The sequence below is a fragment of the Setaria italica genome, chromosome III (genome assembly GCF_000263155.2).
Source record: "Setaria italica strain Yugu1 chromosome III, Setaria_italica_v2.0, whole genome shotgun sequence".
NCBI classification, from domain to species: domain Eukaryota; kingdom Viridiplantae; phylum Streptophyta; class Magnoliopsida; order Poales; family Poaceae; genus Setaria; species Setaria italica.
Genome location: NC_028452.1, coordinates 16320331 through 16338575, shown reverse-complemented (window position 1 = coordinate 16338575; position 18245 = coordinate 16320331). Strand labels below are relative to the sequence as shown.

General features: G+C 50.6%; 1 protein-coding gene and 1 non-coding gene across 2 annotated transcripts; both read right to left on the bottom strand.

Annotated features, from left to right (window-relative positions):
* Positions 1-12757: 12757 nt before the first annotated feature.
* Positions 12758-14039, bottom strand: LOC101755106 (uncharacterized protein At5g39865). The gene has a single exon (XM_004961722.3). The coding sequence runs from the start codon at positions 13887-13889 to the stop codon at positions 13107-13109; it is 783 nt and encodes a 260-aa protein (XP_004961779.1). The 5' UTR covers positions 13890-14039; the 3' UTR covers positions 12758-13106.
* A 1104-nt stretch (positions 14040-15143) lies between these two features.
* On the bottom strand, positions 15144-15215 carry TRNAG-UCC. Its single transcript has one exon. It is a non-coding gene; the product is annotated as a tRNA-Gly (tRNA).
* Positions 15216-18245: the final 3030 nt, after the last annotated feature.

Genomic DNA, 18245 nt, shown 5'->3' with positions numbered 1-18245 from the left:
TTGCCCTTCTTCTTCTACTGGCGGTTGGAGGTGCCCTCGTCAGCATCCTCCTCCTATTTCGCCTTGCCTTTGGAGCGGTCGAAGATTGCTCCGACGGCCTCTTCGCCCAAGGCGTAGCTGGTGGCAATGTTGAGGAGCTCCTCCGTGGTTCGCGGGCCTCGATGCCCTAGCTCGTGGACGAGGGGCCGGCAGGAGGTTCCTGCTAGGAAAGCCCCTATGACGTCAGCGTCCGCGATGTTGGAGAGCTCAGTGCGCTTCCTGGAGAAGCGCCGGATGTAATCCCGGAGGGACTCGTCCGCTCCCTGGCGACAGCTCCAGCGATCCCAGGAGTTGCCGGGGCGCGTGTACGTGCCCTGGAAGTTTCCTATGAATATCTCCTTAAGGTCGTTCCAGCAGCGGATACGTCCGGAGGGGATATGTTCTAGCCAAGCTCGTGCTGAGTCGGCCAGGAAGAGTGGTACGTTGCGGATGATGAACAGATCATCGTCTGCCCCGCCGGCTTGACATGCGAGCCGGTAGTCGCAGAGCCAAACCCCAGGGTTCGTTTCTCCCGAGTATTTGGCTATATTTGTCGGTTGCCTGAAGCGCAGCGGAAAAGGCGCGTTCAGGATGCGCGCGGAGAAGGCCCAGGGCCCAGCCGGGCCAGGGCTCGGGCTGCGGTCTTCCCCGCTGTCGTAGCGCCCGCCGCGGTGGATGTGGTATCCATGATCTACCCCTTCCTCCCTATCCGCGCGGGATCGCCTCCGCGCGTCCAGGGTGTCGGGGGCGTCGAGGATGGGGCCGACGCGTCGATGAATGGATCGAGCCCCGCCTTCCGCGGGTGGTGGTGTCCGCCGGGCGGACGCGGCCTGGTTTGCCCTGGGAGGAGGCTGGTGTACGTACTCCCCCCGTCTCTTCGGAGGTGCATCAGGTGCCGTCTTGCTGGCGTTTTGCCCGTGCCGCCGGGACGCAGAACTTTCCGCCTGCTGGACGGCGGCGCATTCGAGCAAGTCGCGCATCTCTTGGCACGCTCGTCGCTCCTCGGGCGTCGCTGGCTCGGGGAGTTGTCGGAGTAAGGCCGCCGCAGCTGCGACGTTTTGGCTGGCGCGAGCGAAGAGCTGAGGGCGTTCTTCCTCCGCGCAAATACGCTGCTGGACGTCCCGCGCCCGCTGTCGCGCTCCGCCTTCGTGGCGGGGGCGCTCGTCGTCTTGGCGGGACGCTGCGCGCGCCTCCGGCTGCCGAAGGCGCTCCGAGGCCCTCGGTAAGGCCCCGGTCGTAGCTGCGGCGCGCGGGGCAGGAGTCCTCTGTCTTCCCTCGGCGCCGTCATCGTTGGACCCCTCGCAGTGCACTTCGGCCATGAAGCACTCGCGCGAGGGGTGGCGGCTTCCGCTGCTGGAGCCGGCGTCGAAGATTGTCCTCGCCACGCCCGCGAGTTTGTCGTTCGCGGGCGACACGGTCATGGATCGCGTCAGGAGACGGCCATAAGCCACAGCGGCATTGCGCAGCCCGAAGAGCCGACCACTTGGGAAGGGCCCTCCGGTGCGCGCCTGGCCGCTCGCCGCTGTCCTGGCGGCGGGGCCGAGGATGGCAGGACGAGCGGGCAAAACGAGGAGAGGGATCAGTTCGATCCCCTCCCCGGTGGCGACGAAGTCCAGACTCCCGAAGCGGATCAGGGAGCCCGGAGCGAAGCGGCGTCGTGGTTGGCCATCTGAAGCTGGAGATGTACGTGCAAAGGTCCCCTACCTGGCGCGCCAACTGTCGTTGTCAAGATTTGCGGATCAAGACTTAGACTAGTAAATTTCTTTTATGCGCGTAAGGCTTCGGATGGTGGCGTGGGAGACACGGGGTTAGACTGGTTCGGGCAAAAGAGGCCCTACGTCCAGTATCGAGGATGCTCGTGTTGCCCACGCGGGGTTCTGTAGTAGGGGTTACAGGTGGGCGAGAGAGGGAACTGATCCCAGGTCTCTTGTGTGCTTGTGCTCTAAGGGAATGTAAGAATGTGTTGTTGGCTTGAGGAAAAAAGTCTGAGCCCCCCTCTCTTGCCCCCGACGCTCCTTTTATATCGTAAGGAGACCGCCGGGGTTACAGGTGAGACGGGTGTGGAAGACAGTAAAGAGTTAAACATAGCTTGGTAAAAAGTACAATACGAAGGGAGGAACCAAGTTCCTAGGCTCCCGGCGTCCTCGCCGGCCTTCGACATCTGCCGACGCGTATGCTGGACGAGGGTGGCGGCGCACCAACTGTCGTTGCACCCTGTCGATGGCCTCCTCGGTGGCTGTAGCCACCGGGTCATGATGAGGGCGTTTCGTCGCGACTCCTGTGTCCGTTGGGGGAGGCAGCGGATTCCGCCGTCCTGCCGATGGCTTGCAGAGAGCGGGCGTCACATCTCTACTGCCGGGCACGCAAGGCTCGAGAGCGGGCGAGGCTTCCCTCTGCTCCGGGCGGTGCAGGCCATGAGTGCCCTGCGACGAATGGAAGGAGGCCGCAGATACTGTAGCTTGTACAGTGCGGCCGTGCATGGGTACTTGCAGCGGGGTGCGTGAGGAGCGCGGTCATCCTTCTTCCTGATAGACCTGCGGTGCATTTATGGCGAGATCGACAGGGGGACCCACGAGATCGTTACCCTGATCCTCCGGTCCGCGCCCGAGGGGAATATCCGTCTCGTGGACCCCAGTGAGTCCGACCCCCGCGCCCAGGGTCGGGCGAGGCGGAACCTTGCGGTGAGGGGTCGGGCGCTCCCGATCCCGGGAACGTGGTCGGGCGAGGCGGAACCTTGCGGCGAGGGGTCGGGCGCTCCCGACCCCGCGACCACGGTCGGACAAGGCGGAGTCCCGCTCATGTTGGGTCTGACGGTGATTTCGCTATCTTGGATGGGTCTGGGACTTCATGACTGTTGCTTTAACCGGTATTAGGAGATCGTTAATATTTCCCCCCAACAGTTGTCATTGGGACGATCGTTGCAGTTCTTATCTTTGCGTTGGCTGTTGTTCTGGTTGTTGTTGTTCTGGCCTCTGTTACAATTAGACTCGAATTGCTCGATCTCTTTGTCATCTTCATTAGTCCAGGCTTGTATCATAATCTTGAGAGACTTGATATCCTCCGGGCGTCTCCTGCCAAAATCTTGGAACATACGACAGTCATAAAGACCATTCTGGAAGCAATCTATAGCGTCCCGCTCCGTGATGTCCACGATAGTGGCTTTATTGTTGAAGAAACATCGTAGATATATACGCAGGGTCTCACCTTGTTGCTGTTTGACTTGCGACAAGTCAATCCTGTTGCCAGGATGTTGCATTGCCCCTCAAAATTGTTTGTGAACGTCACCTTCAGTTGACTCCACATGTCAATGGAGTCTTTCTTCAAAGACTCGAGCCATGTGAGAGGCCCTACCTCTATGCAGATGGGGAAGTAGATGACTTTGGTGTCATCGTTTCCTCCCGCCACCTGGACTGATAACGAGTAGTATCGCAGCCATTGGACTGGGTCCTGCTTGCCGTCGTATTTGCTGATGCCCGAAGGTTTAAACTTGTCGGGCAGGACCGTCTTGCGTACTTGTTTTGAGAAAGCGGGGAACCCATCAAAATCTTCTCCCAAGTACTCGACTTCTCGCTCGTGCTCACGGCGGCGGCCTTCGATGATGTCACGAGCATCACGGTTATTGTTGAGCTTCTGACGGAGGTCATGCACTGGGTGTTCAAGCTCTGGATGGGGCCCACGGTGGCCATGGCCTCCCGAGGATTCCACCCGACTACTTTCTGCCATATGCTGACTTGGTTTTGGGTTCTCGAGTCTGGGTACTTCGTTTCAACATGATATGCCGTCCTCATTGCGACTTGATCTGGCACAACTGTCGTGATGGGATAAGGTGCATTGAACTGAGTGTATCAGGCTTTGTTGATCGAGTTGTTCGTACGCATGCTCCGCCAATAGAGCTAATTGCCTAGTGTAATTGGTTTGTAGCATTGCCCGAGTAATCAGGTCAATGGATGCGATGGTGGTGAGAGGAGTATGGTGATGACGCGATTGAACTGCTCCAAATGCATGATCTAAGTTCATGATGGGTAAATCAGATGCAAGGTGGCAGCGACGATCTGCTCGTGCCTTGTTTCTTGCTCGCCATCGAGTCCTTTGACTCTCGGTTTCTTCTCCTTCTACGTTAGACGTGAGCTCATCCGCCGACACGTCATTTGGATAACGCTCGTGTCGCAGGTGCCTTTCTGGTAGTTCTTCGCCGTCGCCGTCTTGAGGAGCGACGCTGGCAAGTAGTTCTCGCTTCGAAGAAAAACTACCCGAGCTTGACGTGATAATCTCTGTGGGGCCATCTTCTTCATAGATAGGAGACAGAGGTGTGCCCTCCTGGTATGGGAGAGTGTTGAGGTAAGCGACAAGGCGTGACTCGTCATCCTTGGCGAAAATAGGTCGCCATGTTGGGTCAGTAGACGAATCTGCCTTGTAGAGTAGATGTGATTACCAGGCCCCGCTGTGGACCTGACAATGGAGTCTCCTTGTTCGGATCCGAGTAGTAATCTGGGTCCTCAATCAAATCCGAGTTAGATTGCGATCTGGACAGGGTGTCTTGGTAGACAGCACCTGAGTTCCGAAGTCTGAACGGGAATCGACTTGTATTGTAGACCGATTCGCACAATGACTTGAGCGCCAGCTCGTGAGAATCAATCCGGCTAGTGGGAGAATTCGAGTTGTACTCGGACTCATCCCCGGAGCCATAGAATAGGTCGAAAATTTCGTTGAATTTTTTGACGTAATCCTTCAAAGCTTGGCGATGAAGGTTAATGTCGTAGTGCTTCTCCTCCGGAGCCGGCGTGATGTGACAGTGGAAGTTTCCAGCGCCATCTGCAACACAGACCCAGGAGCCGAAAACGAAAGTCGCGCCCGCTTCGAATGTGCAAAGGCAGAACGGATGCATTCCAAAAAGGAATGCTAGTGAGGAGAAAGGATCTGCAGTTCCTGATCATGGTTAAACTTGGTTAAAAAAAAAGAACCACAAAAAGTCAAGAAGATGTACTAAAAAAAAATTTCAAACTGTACATGAGCTTTGTATAATGCGTTTATTTTAGAAGTAGGCATCATACATTCAGATGTAGCCAGATAGGACTACAACTATCAAAAATATACAATGATCAGGGTATCATTCTGTTTAAAATTTAACGAGGAAAAGTGATGTGAACTTGCAGGCTAAGGCAGTTGTGTCAAAAATATATTCTGTTCACAAACTTTTAAGGGTGGTGTTGGATTATTAGAAATTTCAGATCTCAGACGATCAAACGTTCAGATTGGAGCCACTTCCTACATCCAAAATTAACAAAAACTCAAGACTGAAAAGTATACTCAACCCACCCAAAACGAAGATATGCAGTTGGCCCTGTCAGACCCGGCAACCTTCCAAGGGGTATCCGAGGTAGTGTTTTATGTACGGGGCTCGCCGAGATTAGAAACTCGATGGTGAACTCGAACACACGATTTAGACAGGTTCGGGCCGCTTATGTCGCGTAATACCCTAGTCATGTATGTTGGTTGGATTGTATTGATTGAACTTGTTTGGAGGGGGTCCCTGCCTCGCCTTATATTACCGGGGTAGGGTTACAGGTCGGTTGTTTACAAGAATACTAGTCGGATTCAACTAGAGAGTCCTACTCTAATTGCTACGAGTAGTTTCCTAATCCTCGACTAGTTCTTATCCTCCACGTAGACCACGCCGTTCAGCTTCGTATCTAGGACTGTCTAAACTTCCCGGTGGGCCCATAGATGTATGAATCTAGACATGTCTACATCTCTAATGTGATTTCACTATCATCATAGGAATATATAAGATGCACTTCCATCGCATAGCTTATGAGAATATGGATGCTTGAAAACCTGCAGGAAGCTACCAACCTACTGTTGGCTCTCACAGCACTTGGCTAAAAGCTGATAGTAATTTCTGGTAATCTGTCGAGATTGCAAAGTTGCAGACAAACAAAAAGCTACCAAAAGTAAGCAAGAACATATGACAACTGACTGTTTCCCCACAGTTTGGTCAATGCTAACTCATGCAAATTTAGAAGCCCAACGCTCTCAAAGTCAAAATCCCAGATGTCCCAAATCAGGCTTGAAAGAACTAAGAACAGATGATACTCAAGCCCCTGTGTACGCACCTCCTCCCGGAGCTTCCATCCTAGCCCGGCTGCATGCCTTGCTAGGCCAGTTGGCCTCCCTGTCTCACGAGCATGTTTGCAATCCCTATCCTGTCTTGTTCATGGTCTAGGTCGTCATGCTCAAGTGCAATATCCAGCACATATGTGATATGCTGATGTTCCCTCTTCGAGTTCAATGTAATTCCCGTACAACAGGCAGCATCCATCGTGTCACCGCCGTGTGCCTCTTAGATTTGATTAGCATTAATATTATTGATGGTTGACCTTAATTAGTACTCGCTATATATGGTGGGCCTCGCAAGGTGAGAGATGGTGTGGAGAAGGAACATATATAAGGCAAGACTGCAAGAGGGTGCATGGCAATGTGAGGATGTGCCCTACTCGTTTGGTGTTGGTGGAGTGATTATTTTTCTTCTCTCCTACATAATTCCAAATAGACAAAGGATGATGTATTTGTATGTGGCTAGATTCTACTTTTGACCTCGTCTATCATTACGCGTTGAGGGTGTGCAGGAATTGCCTTTTTTACTCTTTGACTAAATCATATGGATCTTGAAAATTATTGTTTTTATTTCAAAATTTATCTCTAAACAAATTACAATATAAATGGGTTCTTTATTTATGGAATACGATTCCCTATATCAATAAGAAATCAAAAACCCACTTTTCCATTATTTTTATTCTGAATTTAGTTATTTATTAGTTGCATTTAGCCTGTACACTTTATTTAGCTAATTTTCTTCCAACTGTATGGAAATCGGTAATTATTTGTCGTATTTGACATGGACTCTTTAGGTTGGTCTAGATCATTACACTATCAGAAATCTAACTGTGGACATTTTCTAAGATTAATGTGGAAATTTCTAAAACTTTTAGCAAATGTGATGCTTCATTTAACACAGTCGTTTAAGTCTCCACCTTTTATCGAATTACAGATTTGTTTTCATCTTTAATTTCCACCACTGACTTCCGGCCACAAAATTAAATCCTATCCACCGTTGTGGTCCGGTTTTGTTGCTTCATGGCATGTGCGTACAATAGTGCCACCTGATCCTTTTTGTCTTTTTTGCCTGGTTGTCAATGTGTATATAAGGTTGATCGTTTTGCTATTTTAGTAGGTAGATAATTTTCCTACTATTATAATGTCTTTCCAATCGTATTACGTATAAACTAACTTGAATTAGAGTTGTATCTCAGTTTCAATACTGTATATTATCAACTTGTCGGTAACCTACCGAGGGGATGCTCAAGGTAGTGTTTAGTGCGTGGGGATCATCGAGATCAGAAACTTCAAAGGTGAACTCAGACACACGATTTAGACAGGTTCGGACTGCTAGATTGCGTAATACCCTACGTCATGTGTGTTGGTTGGATTGAATTGCTTTGGAGAGGGGTTCCTGCCTCGCCTTATATTGCCGGGGCAGGGTTATAGGTCGGTTGTTTACAAGAATACTAGTCGGATTCGACTAGGCAAGTCCTACACTAATTGCTACGAGTAGTTTACTAATCCTCGACTAGTTCCTGTCCTGCCATGTAGACTACGCCGTTCTGCACCGTAGTCTCCATATCTGACACGTCTCGGTGTCCAGCCCTATATCTAGGAGTGTCCAAACCTTCTGGTGGGTCCATAGATGTATGTACGACACAACGTGATGTCTTATTTTGTCTTGTTTCTTTTATTTAATTTCAAAGTTATATGTATTTATTTATCGTATTAGTTATGGAGTCTATGGGTTAGTCTAGACCGTCGGATCATCATAAAATCTAGGGATGCATATTCTTCTCTTTTCTGATTAACGTGGTAATTTCTATACCCTCTCGGTGAATACGGTGGCTTCTAACTTTTTAAACTATTGTATTAAAATAATAGACGGAGGAAACGGTGTCAAGGGCCGGTGTGTGTTCCCCATGGCCTATGGGTTGCTCGTGCACAGTACAGTGAGGAGGTTTATTTGCATGTAATTTTTTTTTTGATTGGCAGTATGCAGTGTGCACACTGCAGAGAGGCATATGTGTTGTGCCATAAGTCCGTCAAGCTGGAAACGTCACCGTCTGGTTGGCGATGCTACATGTTGCTGAGATTTTTCACTTATCGTGTATGAGAACTGAGAGCCAGTAAACGAGCTCCCATACAATTTTACTTTATTTTTTAATGATGAAAAGGTGTGAACCAAGCTATACTGACAGGCAAATCGAGATTCAGATACAGTGGTGACAAAGTCGTGATTTTTGAGCCGAACAAAAATGATTTTGTTAGCTGAACGTACGTAGATAAAGTCAATCAGACACTTTTCAGACGGCCGGTTAAAAATTCATTGCGTATCATCCAGTGATCACGCGAAACAAATACATCAGCACTTTGTGCTGCCAAGAAATAAGCCTTATCTCTGACGGAAGAACGTACAGGTTCACCTGGATACCAAGGGGTGGCTGATGAGCCAGCTCGGCTCGTTAAGTCTCGCCTCATTGTGGCTCGTTTGATTACGAGCTAGCTCGGTTACCGAGCTGAAAATTAAGTTTAGCTTAGTTCGTTAGCATCGAGTCCGCTCGTTTAGCTCACGAGCTGAGTATTGTTCAACAATAATGTTAAGATCAAATGAGATATTAACTAATATATAATATTTTAATCATATTTATAATATATAAAAGTATTTGCTTATGGAAATAAGTAATACAAGTCAATAAATTAGAATGACATAGACATTTGGAGACTTAAAATAGACTTTATTAGTATCATATTTGACTTAAAAGTTGAATAATAAGCTTATTTTAGCTAAATAATAATAATAACAATAATAATAATAATAATACCATTGTATTAATAAAATAAAAGTTTGGTATTGTTTTAGTTATTGAGCCTAATGAGTCAATCGAACACCTCACACGAGCGGCTCATTAAGAAAATAAGCTGAAATCAAAGTTTGGCTCGGTTCGTTTAAAATATCGAGCCGAGCTGAACCTATCTGAGTCCGCTCACGAGCTTGAGCTTTTCTACCAACCCTATGAATACCATGGAAAACAAAACATGCTGCGACAACGAATGCATGCCCTGTGACGGCGCGACGGACAGTGAGGTTGGGAGAGTTTTAGGCAGATTACTCGTGCTCTCGCGAGCCGTCCAATGCAGGCAGGACGTGCGCTGGATATGAATTTGCTAAACTTGGATCACTGGTTACTTTTGGGTAACATAAGTTCTTTTAGTTAAATTTAGATTGAACATGTATGGATTGGTGGTTAACCGGTTTAGTAGAAAAATCCACCTACCGGTACCTCTGGTCAGGACGAGGCTTGGGGACTACATAAAGAGCTGGGTGCGTTCAACTTGTCCTCAGGCTTTTTTTTTTTTTTGAAATAAACAATCTGTCCTCAGGCTTGGCATCCTAGCAATGGCGACGTCAGGGAAAGCGATGGCCTCAGGCCTCCTCCTCTGCCTGCTCCTCGTGCACTCCGGTAAGCACATACACTACAGCGTCTCCTCGTCGATACATGCGTAACAATGCTTCCATGAAACTGTGCCAATAATTTACCTGCAGGCATGGTTGTTCTTGGATCGGACGACTGCTGGGTGAACAACAACGCGGACTATCCCATCTGCTTCCACCAGCCCAAGTGCCGGGGCCACTGCCAGGATAAGGGCAAGGTGGACGGGCGCTGCAACAGCAACTTCCCCAACCTTGTGCCCATCTGCGAGTGCCTGCTCCCCAACTGCAACCACTGATCGAGTACTTTGCATGACCCGTGCAGCAAGTACGTAGTATAATTACATGATTACATCTGTTGTTATATATTATTTGGACGGCCTGCAGCCTGAAGGTTGCCCTGCGAAGCAAGGCGACGTCTCTCGTTTGAAAACTGTAACTACTAGCATGGGAATCCTGTCGAATTCCTGTGGAACCCGTGGCCATTTCTGTAAAACTCGCGCTTCAGAAATGAGGCCTGCTAAATGTCATTGCTCATTGGAATCCATATCTGGTCAGTCATGACTCATGAATCAAAAGCTAGACCGGTCTATCGACTGAGAAGATGAAGCTAGCCGCGTGTTGTCAGCGGCCACGGCCCACGGTGAACCAATGAAACAGTTCACGAGCCGCCCGCCCATGAGTCTCGTGTCGCCATGCATGTCGAACCGAATCGAGCGATGCGCCCCTGCCAGGTGCTATCCGCATGAGTTGGAGGCGGCGTACACCGCATGGTCTGCACAGTGAATCGCTGAATCGGATCGAAAATCTTATACGGCGCGCGTTCGCCGCTACAGTTACCAGCGACCGAAAAAAAATAGCAGCAGTAGCAGCGACGGGCCGAAGGGGAAGAGGAGGCCAGGGGAGGAGGTGACTGCAGCGGCGAGGTCGCCGTCGCTGCCGCGGGCGGAGCTCGCGGCGGGGCGGGTTGGGGTTAGGGATTTGGGGTTGTTGGGGGAGGGGGCTCCATGGCCGGCAGCCTTAGAGAGATGGCCGCCCCGCCGCCATGGCTACCCGCCGTGCCCGCGGCCGGAACCGGATGCCGCGTACTTGGGGCATGGATGCGTTGATGGCGCGTGAGTCTCGATCCGTTGGCACGTAGAGGGATAGTCGATGCGGCAGAGACCTTGCGCACGGCGTGGGTGATGGATGTTGTCAGTCAGGATCTGACCATCTTATGCCGCGAACTTTCGACGAACCTGAAAGAAGGGCAGCATTTGCTGGCCGTGCTTCCGCACGTTAAGGGAGAGAACGCGTTCGATCCGGCTGTTGTCAAGAGTCAAGACTCCGCCGCTCATCGTGCTCCTTCAGAAGACGGCGATGGCTTGTACTCGCATCGCATGGCTGCTCCTCGTGCATCCATCTCTCAGAATTCATTCACGGTGTGCTCACAGGCCTGCAGGTGCAATCGTCCGCGCTCGGAGCGGACGACTGCTGGTTCCTGGACAGCCACCGCTACCGCCTTCAGGGCCGCGAGGTGCAGGAGGGCGTGCGCTGCAAGCACGGGTTCCCCTACCTGGTGCCCCTGTGCCGCTGTGCGAGTGCATGCGCCCGCAGTGCGCAGTGCGCTGCCGGAGCGACCAGCCATGCCAAGCTCGGATCCATCCCTGAATAGTTTACAGTGAGGAGAGGTAGCGATGCCAATTCCATTAACGCCCCGTTTGGGTCCAAGGAATTGGAATCTATTTAATGGAGTAGGCTAATTTATGTTGGAATGTGGCATTCCACAACTTTCCAAAGTTTAGATATAAGCCTATCTTAAATTCATGGGGTGGGAGATGGAAATTGATTCTATAGATTATGGTTATTAGATGGAATTCAATTCTTATAGCACGCTCTTAGACTCGCTTCTCTATAGTAGAAGTGCAGCATACAAGTATCTCTCACATATCACCAACTATAATATACAACTATATTCCACATACAATTATATTAGCTTAATTAATTTGTGTCTAAATTATGATTATTAGGATGGAATTCAATTCCAATGATCCAAACGGGGCCTAATACTATTCAGTAAGAATAAATTAATCGTTCGCGTGGCCTTTTGACTTCTACTCCCTCCGTCTAAAAAAGAATGCAACTCTGACTTCTCGAGGAGTCAATTGATTAAATTTATAAAAAAATACTAATATTCACTTCTCCAAATAAGTTTAGGATGAAAATATATTACATAATTAATTTATTAATACTATTTTGTATAAATTTGATTAAATTTAAAATTGGTTGACTTCCTGCATTCATATAGAGTTGAATTCTTTTCTAGAACGGAGGATTACAATATGCACAGTAAACAATGCAAGGTTTTTACGGCGGTTAATGTAAACTGCTGGCATTTTAAAGCCACCACGGCGCGAGAGCACGAGACTGCACGACGGTCAACGGACCAGAACCAGATCAAGCAGGCATGAGAAAAAGTGAAAAGCAGAGGCCTGGCCTGGACACTAGCCGGTGGCCTGGCCAGACAGACAGGCCAGTGATCGCTGCCTGCCTGCGTTCTTCACCACGTGACCACTCGCCTCCAACTCAAGGCTACAAGCCTCCAACCCGCCCAGCCCCCTCTTCCTCTTCTTTCTTCCTCCTTCCACCACCCGCACCCCCAGGGGCCACGGCCCTCCTGCGGGCCGCGTGGCGAGCCGGCACGCACGGGACCTATGGCACGAGACCCACCATGTCCCCCTCAAAAAAAAAACGAGACCCACCATGTGCAAGCTGTTTAAATTTTCCTGATTCCAATCGCACCACCACTGGAACAGATCTCTCTCTCGGTCGGGAGCGCCGACCGCATGACGCGTTCGTCTACCGCTTTGCTCTGACCTCGCGTCGAACGAGCATCACATGATTGGCCGACGGCAGCAGTTGCAGATCGCACAAGCCCGGGGTGACCAGGTGACGCAAACACCAGTCCGCGGCGCGTCCCTTCCGCCTTCCGCGCGTTGCTCCGGGACGATGACACATAACCAAGCTAGCATTGGCGATCGGTCATTCAATCATAGGACGAGGGGAGGACATGCCGGAGGCGGACGGGACGACGGCTAAGCAACATGCACACCAAGCAATGGCGACGACGCCGAGGATGCAGGGAGGCACGGAGCTCATGCTGTGAGTTCGATGCAATTTCAAACGTACATACAGAGACAAGAAAAACCAGAGCTACGGATTATGATCTGGCTCCCCAAAGACTGATGAAAAACAGATTAACCAAGAGCACAAAGGAACTGAAACGGCTGTTCTAGTAGTGGTATTAATGTTCTACTATAATCCAAGGTTGGAGGAAATCTAATAAGTAACTCCAGAGCCCCAGCTCCTGATCTGCTGTAAACTGGCTTGAGAACACTAGTAATCGCTTAGCAGTAGCAATAACTACAGTACCAGACGCGGCACGAACGATCTCCTCCTAATCAAGTTTGATGGCGAGTGGAGTACAGAGTACTGCTAGTACTTCTAGAGAGAGTTTAGAGTTATTAGAGGTGGGGGGAGCCCGAACCAGGGGACCAAGCCGGATCTCGGATCTGGATCAGGCAGCGGCGGGGGCGCAGCAGCCGGGGCACCGGACGAGCCCGTTCTCGTTGCAGTCGGCGCAGGCGCGGAACCCGCCGCCGCCCTTGAGGCTGTACCGCTTGTGGCTACCGTCGCAGGCGCCGCAGAGTACGTACCGCTCGCCGCCGCAGCGGGCGCAGGCGGAGGGGAAGGCCGGGGAGGGGGCGACGATGCGGCGGAGCTCGCCGGACTCGTGGAGGCGCCGGACCTCCTCGGCGCCGCCGAGGTGGCGGCCGCCGACGAAGACCTGGGGCAGCGTCACGCGGCGGCGCTGCGGGTGGGGGAGCAGCGCCGCGAGCTCGGGGAGGAAGGCGGGGTCCATGGAGAGGTCCCGCTCGTCGACGGCGGCGCGGAGCCCCCGCAGGATGGCCCGCACGGCGCGGCAGTCCTCGTAGGTGCCGCGGACCACGCGGAGCGAGGTGAAGTAGAGGACCACCCGCCCGCCGCCGCCCCCGCCGGGGGCGGCGGGGTGGTGCTCCCCAGCGCAGCCGTTGGCGGGCGCGGTCGGGGACTGCTGGAGCGTGCGGAGGACCCGGAGCGCGGAGGCGGCGACGCGGATGCGGTGGAAGACGCGCGGCGACGGGGAGGAGGCGGAGGAGCACGGGGACGCCGCGGGGGAGTCCGGCGCGAGCAGCGTCCGGAGGTCCTTGAGGGACGGGGATGGGAAGGAGAGGCGCGGGGACGCGACGAGCGCGGTGGAGGTGGTGGAGGCCGCGGCGGAGTCGGAGCTGCGCGTCTTGACCCACGACGACGGCCACATGGGCGGGATTGGGGAGGGGATGCGGGGAGCGCGTCGGGGAGACGGGAATGGGAGGGAGAGGTCTGCGCTGTCCCTCCCTGTGCGGGTTTGCTTCGCCTGTGTGTTGTGGTTGTTTCGGCCGGCTAAGGAGGCGTGCGGCGTGGGTTTTATGGGATGGGGTGAGCTTTCGTGCAATCCAGCCCACTAGAACAGTTGGTATCCATTCGACTCGTTTCCAATTTATTCCCACTCACACTCATCATTTGTATGCAAATTCCAAACGGATGCGACTAGAGTTGCTAACTTCAGTGATAAAAGTGGTTAAACTGTAGTTGCTAAATTTTAGTCACGGTTGTTTGGTTTTATGGGTTAAACAATATTTAATGAGGTGGACAATGACCTATTTACCCTTAATGAGAGAGAGGGAGTATCTAGACAGGTATTAATGAAGGGCAAAGGATGTCCACCCCACCTTTTAGCAAGGTTTAGCAACCTTGGGCTAAAATTTAGTAAGGTTTAGCATGGGTGTTTGGCAAATTTGGGACTAAATAGGACTAAACTCTGTTGCTAAAGTTTAGCAAGGTGGAACCAAACACATCCTTAAAGATCGAGCTCAATAAGAGCCGGATCATAATAATATATGATTTTAAGCTAAAAATAGATAGGACTGAGTTGAATTGTGAAGGAAACATGAGGGTCATGATCCATTACCACCCCTGACCCAAAGCCCAGAACAAGCTGATTGTATTCATATATTATGTGTGATTTTTTTCATCTAGGTACATGTAGATACTCTCACGGAAGTACCTCTGATTTTTCATTTTGCTTGTACATTAGTTCGCTGCCTTTCCAATTATAAGAGTATATGTTTGGGGTTTGGTAATCTTTTCTCACGTTGAGCTCTTCGAAGCATCCAATAGAAAGTGATTTCTCCGGGAATCACGTTCCCAAGAAGAATAAAAAGATTCGACGAAAAAAAAGAGAGAATGACCGATCAGCTGATGGACTTCCAGAAATGAAAAACAACCTAAGGTCAAAAGGAACTTCCTGCTCGCTTTCAAAAGGGCTATGCTGGATTTGGCCCAGTTAGCATGTATCTTTCGGCCCTCATCCATTTGCATGCAACACACGGACCCCCCAGCTTGTGTCGAGCGTGCTTGAAGGCCTTTAAATGAAATGGGCCGGGCTAACATCCACGCCCTTTATTGAAATCGAAAGTAATCCTCGAGGAGAGGAGTTAGCTAGCAAAAAGGGCAAAGGACCGGGAAAAAGGAATGCGTTTGCCGGGAGTCGAACCCGGGTCTATTGCTTGGAAGGCAATTATCCTAACCGTTGGACTACAAACGCTTTGTGCTTAAAACGTTTTGATTATACATAAATTACCTATGGCCGTAACATCTCGGCTTTAGGATCTCTCTTCTTTACACAGATGCCGAAACCGAAAGCGTACAGGGTGAAAGCACGCAGCTTTGGGAATATGTAGCCTTTCACTGTTACAAAAGAAACCTGCCGGCTCCTAAAAAAATCCCCCCTCTGCATGCTGCTTTCGCGTACTTCTCATCTCAGAGAGTAGCTTTTACGTCCACCCCCGAATGGAAAACTGTTACCGCACCCTCCCCGACCGCCGTCGATACCGCATGCCATGTTTGGTTTGCCCCTTCAATCATCCAGGGGGCCCCGCCCCCTGCACGGATGCCCGGTGCCGTTGCGCGTCAAGTCGCCAGTGCAAAGGCGTCGCCGGCAGGCACGGAAGCCGCGCACCCCGCCCGGATCTGGCCAGCGTTCCATTCCATCGGGGCCGAGCTGGTGGCTACGATGTGATTCCAATTCCGTAGTCCACTAGCATCACCTGAGCACAGGGCACCTCGTCCGGCCCAAACCGGCCTGACAGCGACTAGGCACGCTGGCTTCAGGGCCTCAGGGGTTTCTGCTGATTGCTGAAAACCGTGGGTGCAGAAACCGGGGAGAGGTCTGAATGCATACAGCAATAGACATGGACCCGTTAACATCTCGCCGTCGCAATCAAACTTGCTGATACACACACGCATTGGATCCGTGGCCGATGGTAGATCGAGTGCTAGCTGTTCAAACAGACTGAAAACGATCTACGAGCTTCCAGCGGTAGAATGCTGACAGTGCCTTTCAGTCTTTGGCTGAATGAAAAAAGGGCAGACAAAACTCTCTTGCTTTTAGCAGATCGTGAGCGCCGGAGGCTGGAGATCCCATGGAATGGACAATTTTTGCCAGTTGTTTGAGAATTGAGAGGCCTGCTTGTCAAGTTGCGCGATGTGACACGGAATGAAGCTCGTCACGCGGCTGATCGAGCCACCGTGCCTATCGGCATTTATGCCATGACCCGGAGCTCTGAAAAAAGCAGTGGCCGTTACCGCCGGCCGGTAGCGTCGCTGTAGAGCAATCAAGCTGCATGCGCCTAAGTATACGGCGTACATTCTCGTGTGAAGTCTCCGTCTTGTCTGGAACTCTGGATCGCAAAAGTAAATCACAGGGTTCAGTCAGTGTGATGTCTGTTCAGGTCGTGTCAAACGATGACTCCTGGCCACAGCGACTCGTACGTGTCACTGTGTCAGTACATATGCAGACAACACTACCACACACGGAACCCCAACGTACGCACGGGCACGCGCGCGTGGCCACCGTCCCAGAACCAGACTCGCATGCCCGCGGTGCGGGCAGATCACCTGAGGAACTGCGTGCCGGTGCCGACGTCCCCAGCGTTCCGGCCGGTGCCGTGCGAGCGCCCCTCGATCGCCGGCATGAACGTCGTCCAGCTGTCCTGCGCGTATTACGCATGCTAGTTGCAAGGGGAGGGTTAATAATCACTTGATTGTGTGGCTATCGTACTAGTACTAGCTAGGGGACATGGCTATTCTTGCGCATTATATCTGCAACTGCATGGGTGGATGGCACGGCTTGATCCGTGCTACGATCGTGAATGCTTAAAGAACCGATATATATAAGGTTTTGACGTAAGTTAATTTATTCTAAATTTATCCACATTTATAGAGAAGAGTACTCACATCTTACATAGTTAGTACATATCAAATAATTAAGTAAATTATTAAAATATATTTATCTATTTGTGCTTATTTCATATCGCAAATATTGTTGCTGATTTATATAAACTTGCCAAACTTAGAATATGTTGACTTAGAACAAACTAAAATACATTACATTTTTAGGACAGGGTGACAGTATGCTCATGGCTCATCATCATAATTTACTGGTTCAAGTAGTAACAACCAAATCATGATTACTACTCCTAATCATCCCACAGATGGCTCTAGCTCGCTATCCTGTGTGATCATTACAGAATTAAGCTATAATAATTCGGTTACACACTATGAGTGGTTACCGGAGGCGTGTGTTATTAAGTTTGGGCCATCACTCAACCTGGATCCAGGTGTTTTGCTAGGCCAAGAGTAGCTCCCACGGAATTCTATAGCCGACCGATAGAGTAGTAGGGGAAGTATTAGCAGTCTAGCTATGCCCTAGATTCTTTGTGTTTTTTGCGTCGGAATGATGTGTTTTCTTTCAGGACGCCCCTGGCCAAAGCCACGTTTCGACTTCGACTTCTTGTTGTGCGTCCAGGGTCTGATCGAGCAGAGGGAGCGACGCGTTTCGTGCGTAGCGCGCTCGTGTCGTCGTCTCGCGTCAAACTCGAACGCGACAGCGGACACATGACACAAAGCCCCCTGCTTTAATAGTTGGGTTTAATAGGCTCTGTCTTCGTCTCACACAGGGACAGGACAAACTGAAAAGAGGACCACATAGCTCTAAGACTCATGGAACGGATGATGGTGGTTTGCCATGTTATTTCGTGATGCTGAGGTGCTTCGTTGAAGATTATATAGACCGCGTTTCAATTACCAACGCACTGAACTCCCCCGATTACTCGCGGAAAGTCTCAAGCTCAACCTTTTTAGGCTTATCATTTTGTCAATCTCAACCGTGTACAACGACTGTACGTATTTGAATTTTGAAGTTCTGAACTTGTGCACACACACAGCCCACACACGCCATGCACGCGGGCGCGCGCAAACAGTTTATGACTTCACGAAGTGACAAGTATATATCTCATTCCTCCTGTCCCTTCATGCATAAGAAAGCAAAGAATTTAATTTTAGGGTGCATGTGCCTTTTTGGACATGAAGCTCGTGCCTAGGGCACGGATGCTTGTGGGCACTGGGTAGGGAATGCTCAACAGTTTTCTATCATTGAACTATTAGCCATTCTTCGAAATAAATCTTCTCTTATAGTAGAGTTGTCTAATACGCTGAAATTTATAAGGAAGGGTGAGAGACCTTTTTTTCATCACATCAATCAAGAACAAAATAAGTGGTATAAAGAAAACGCTAC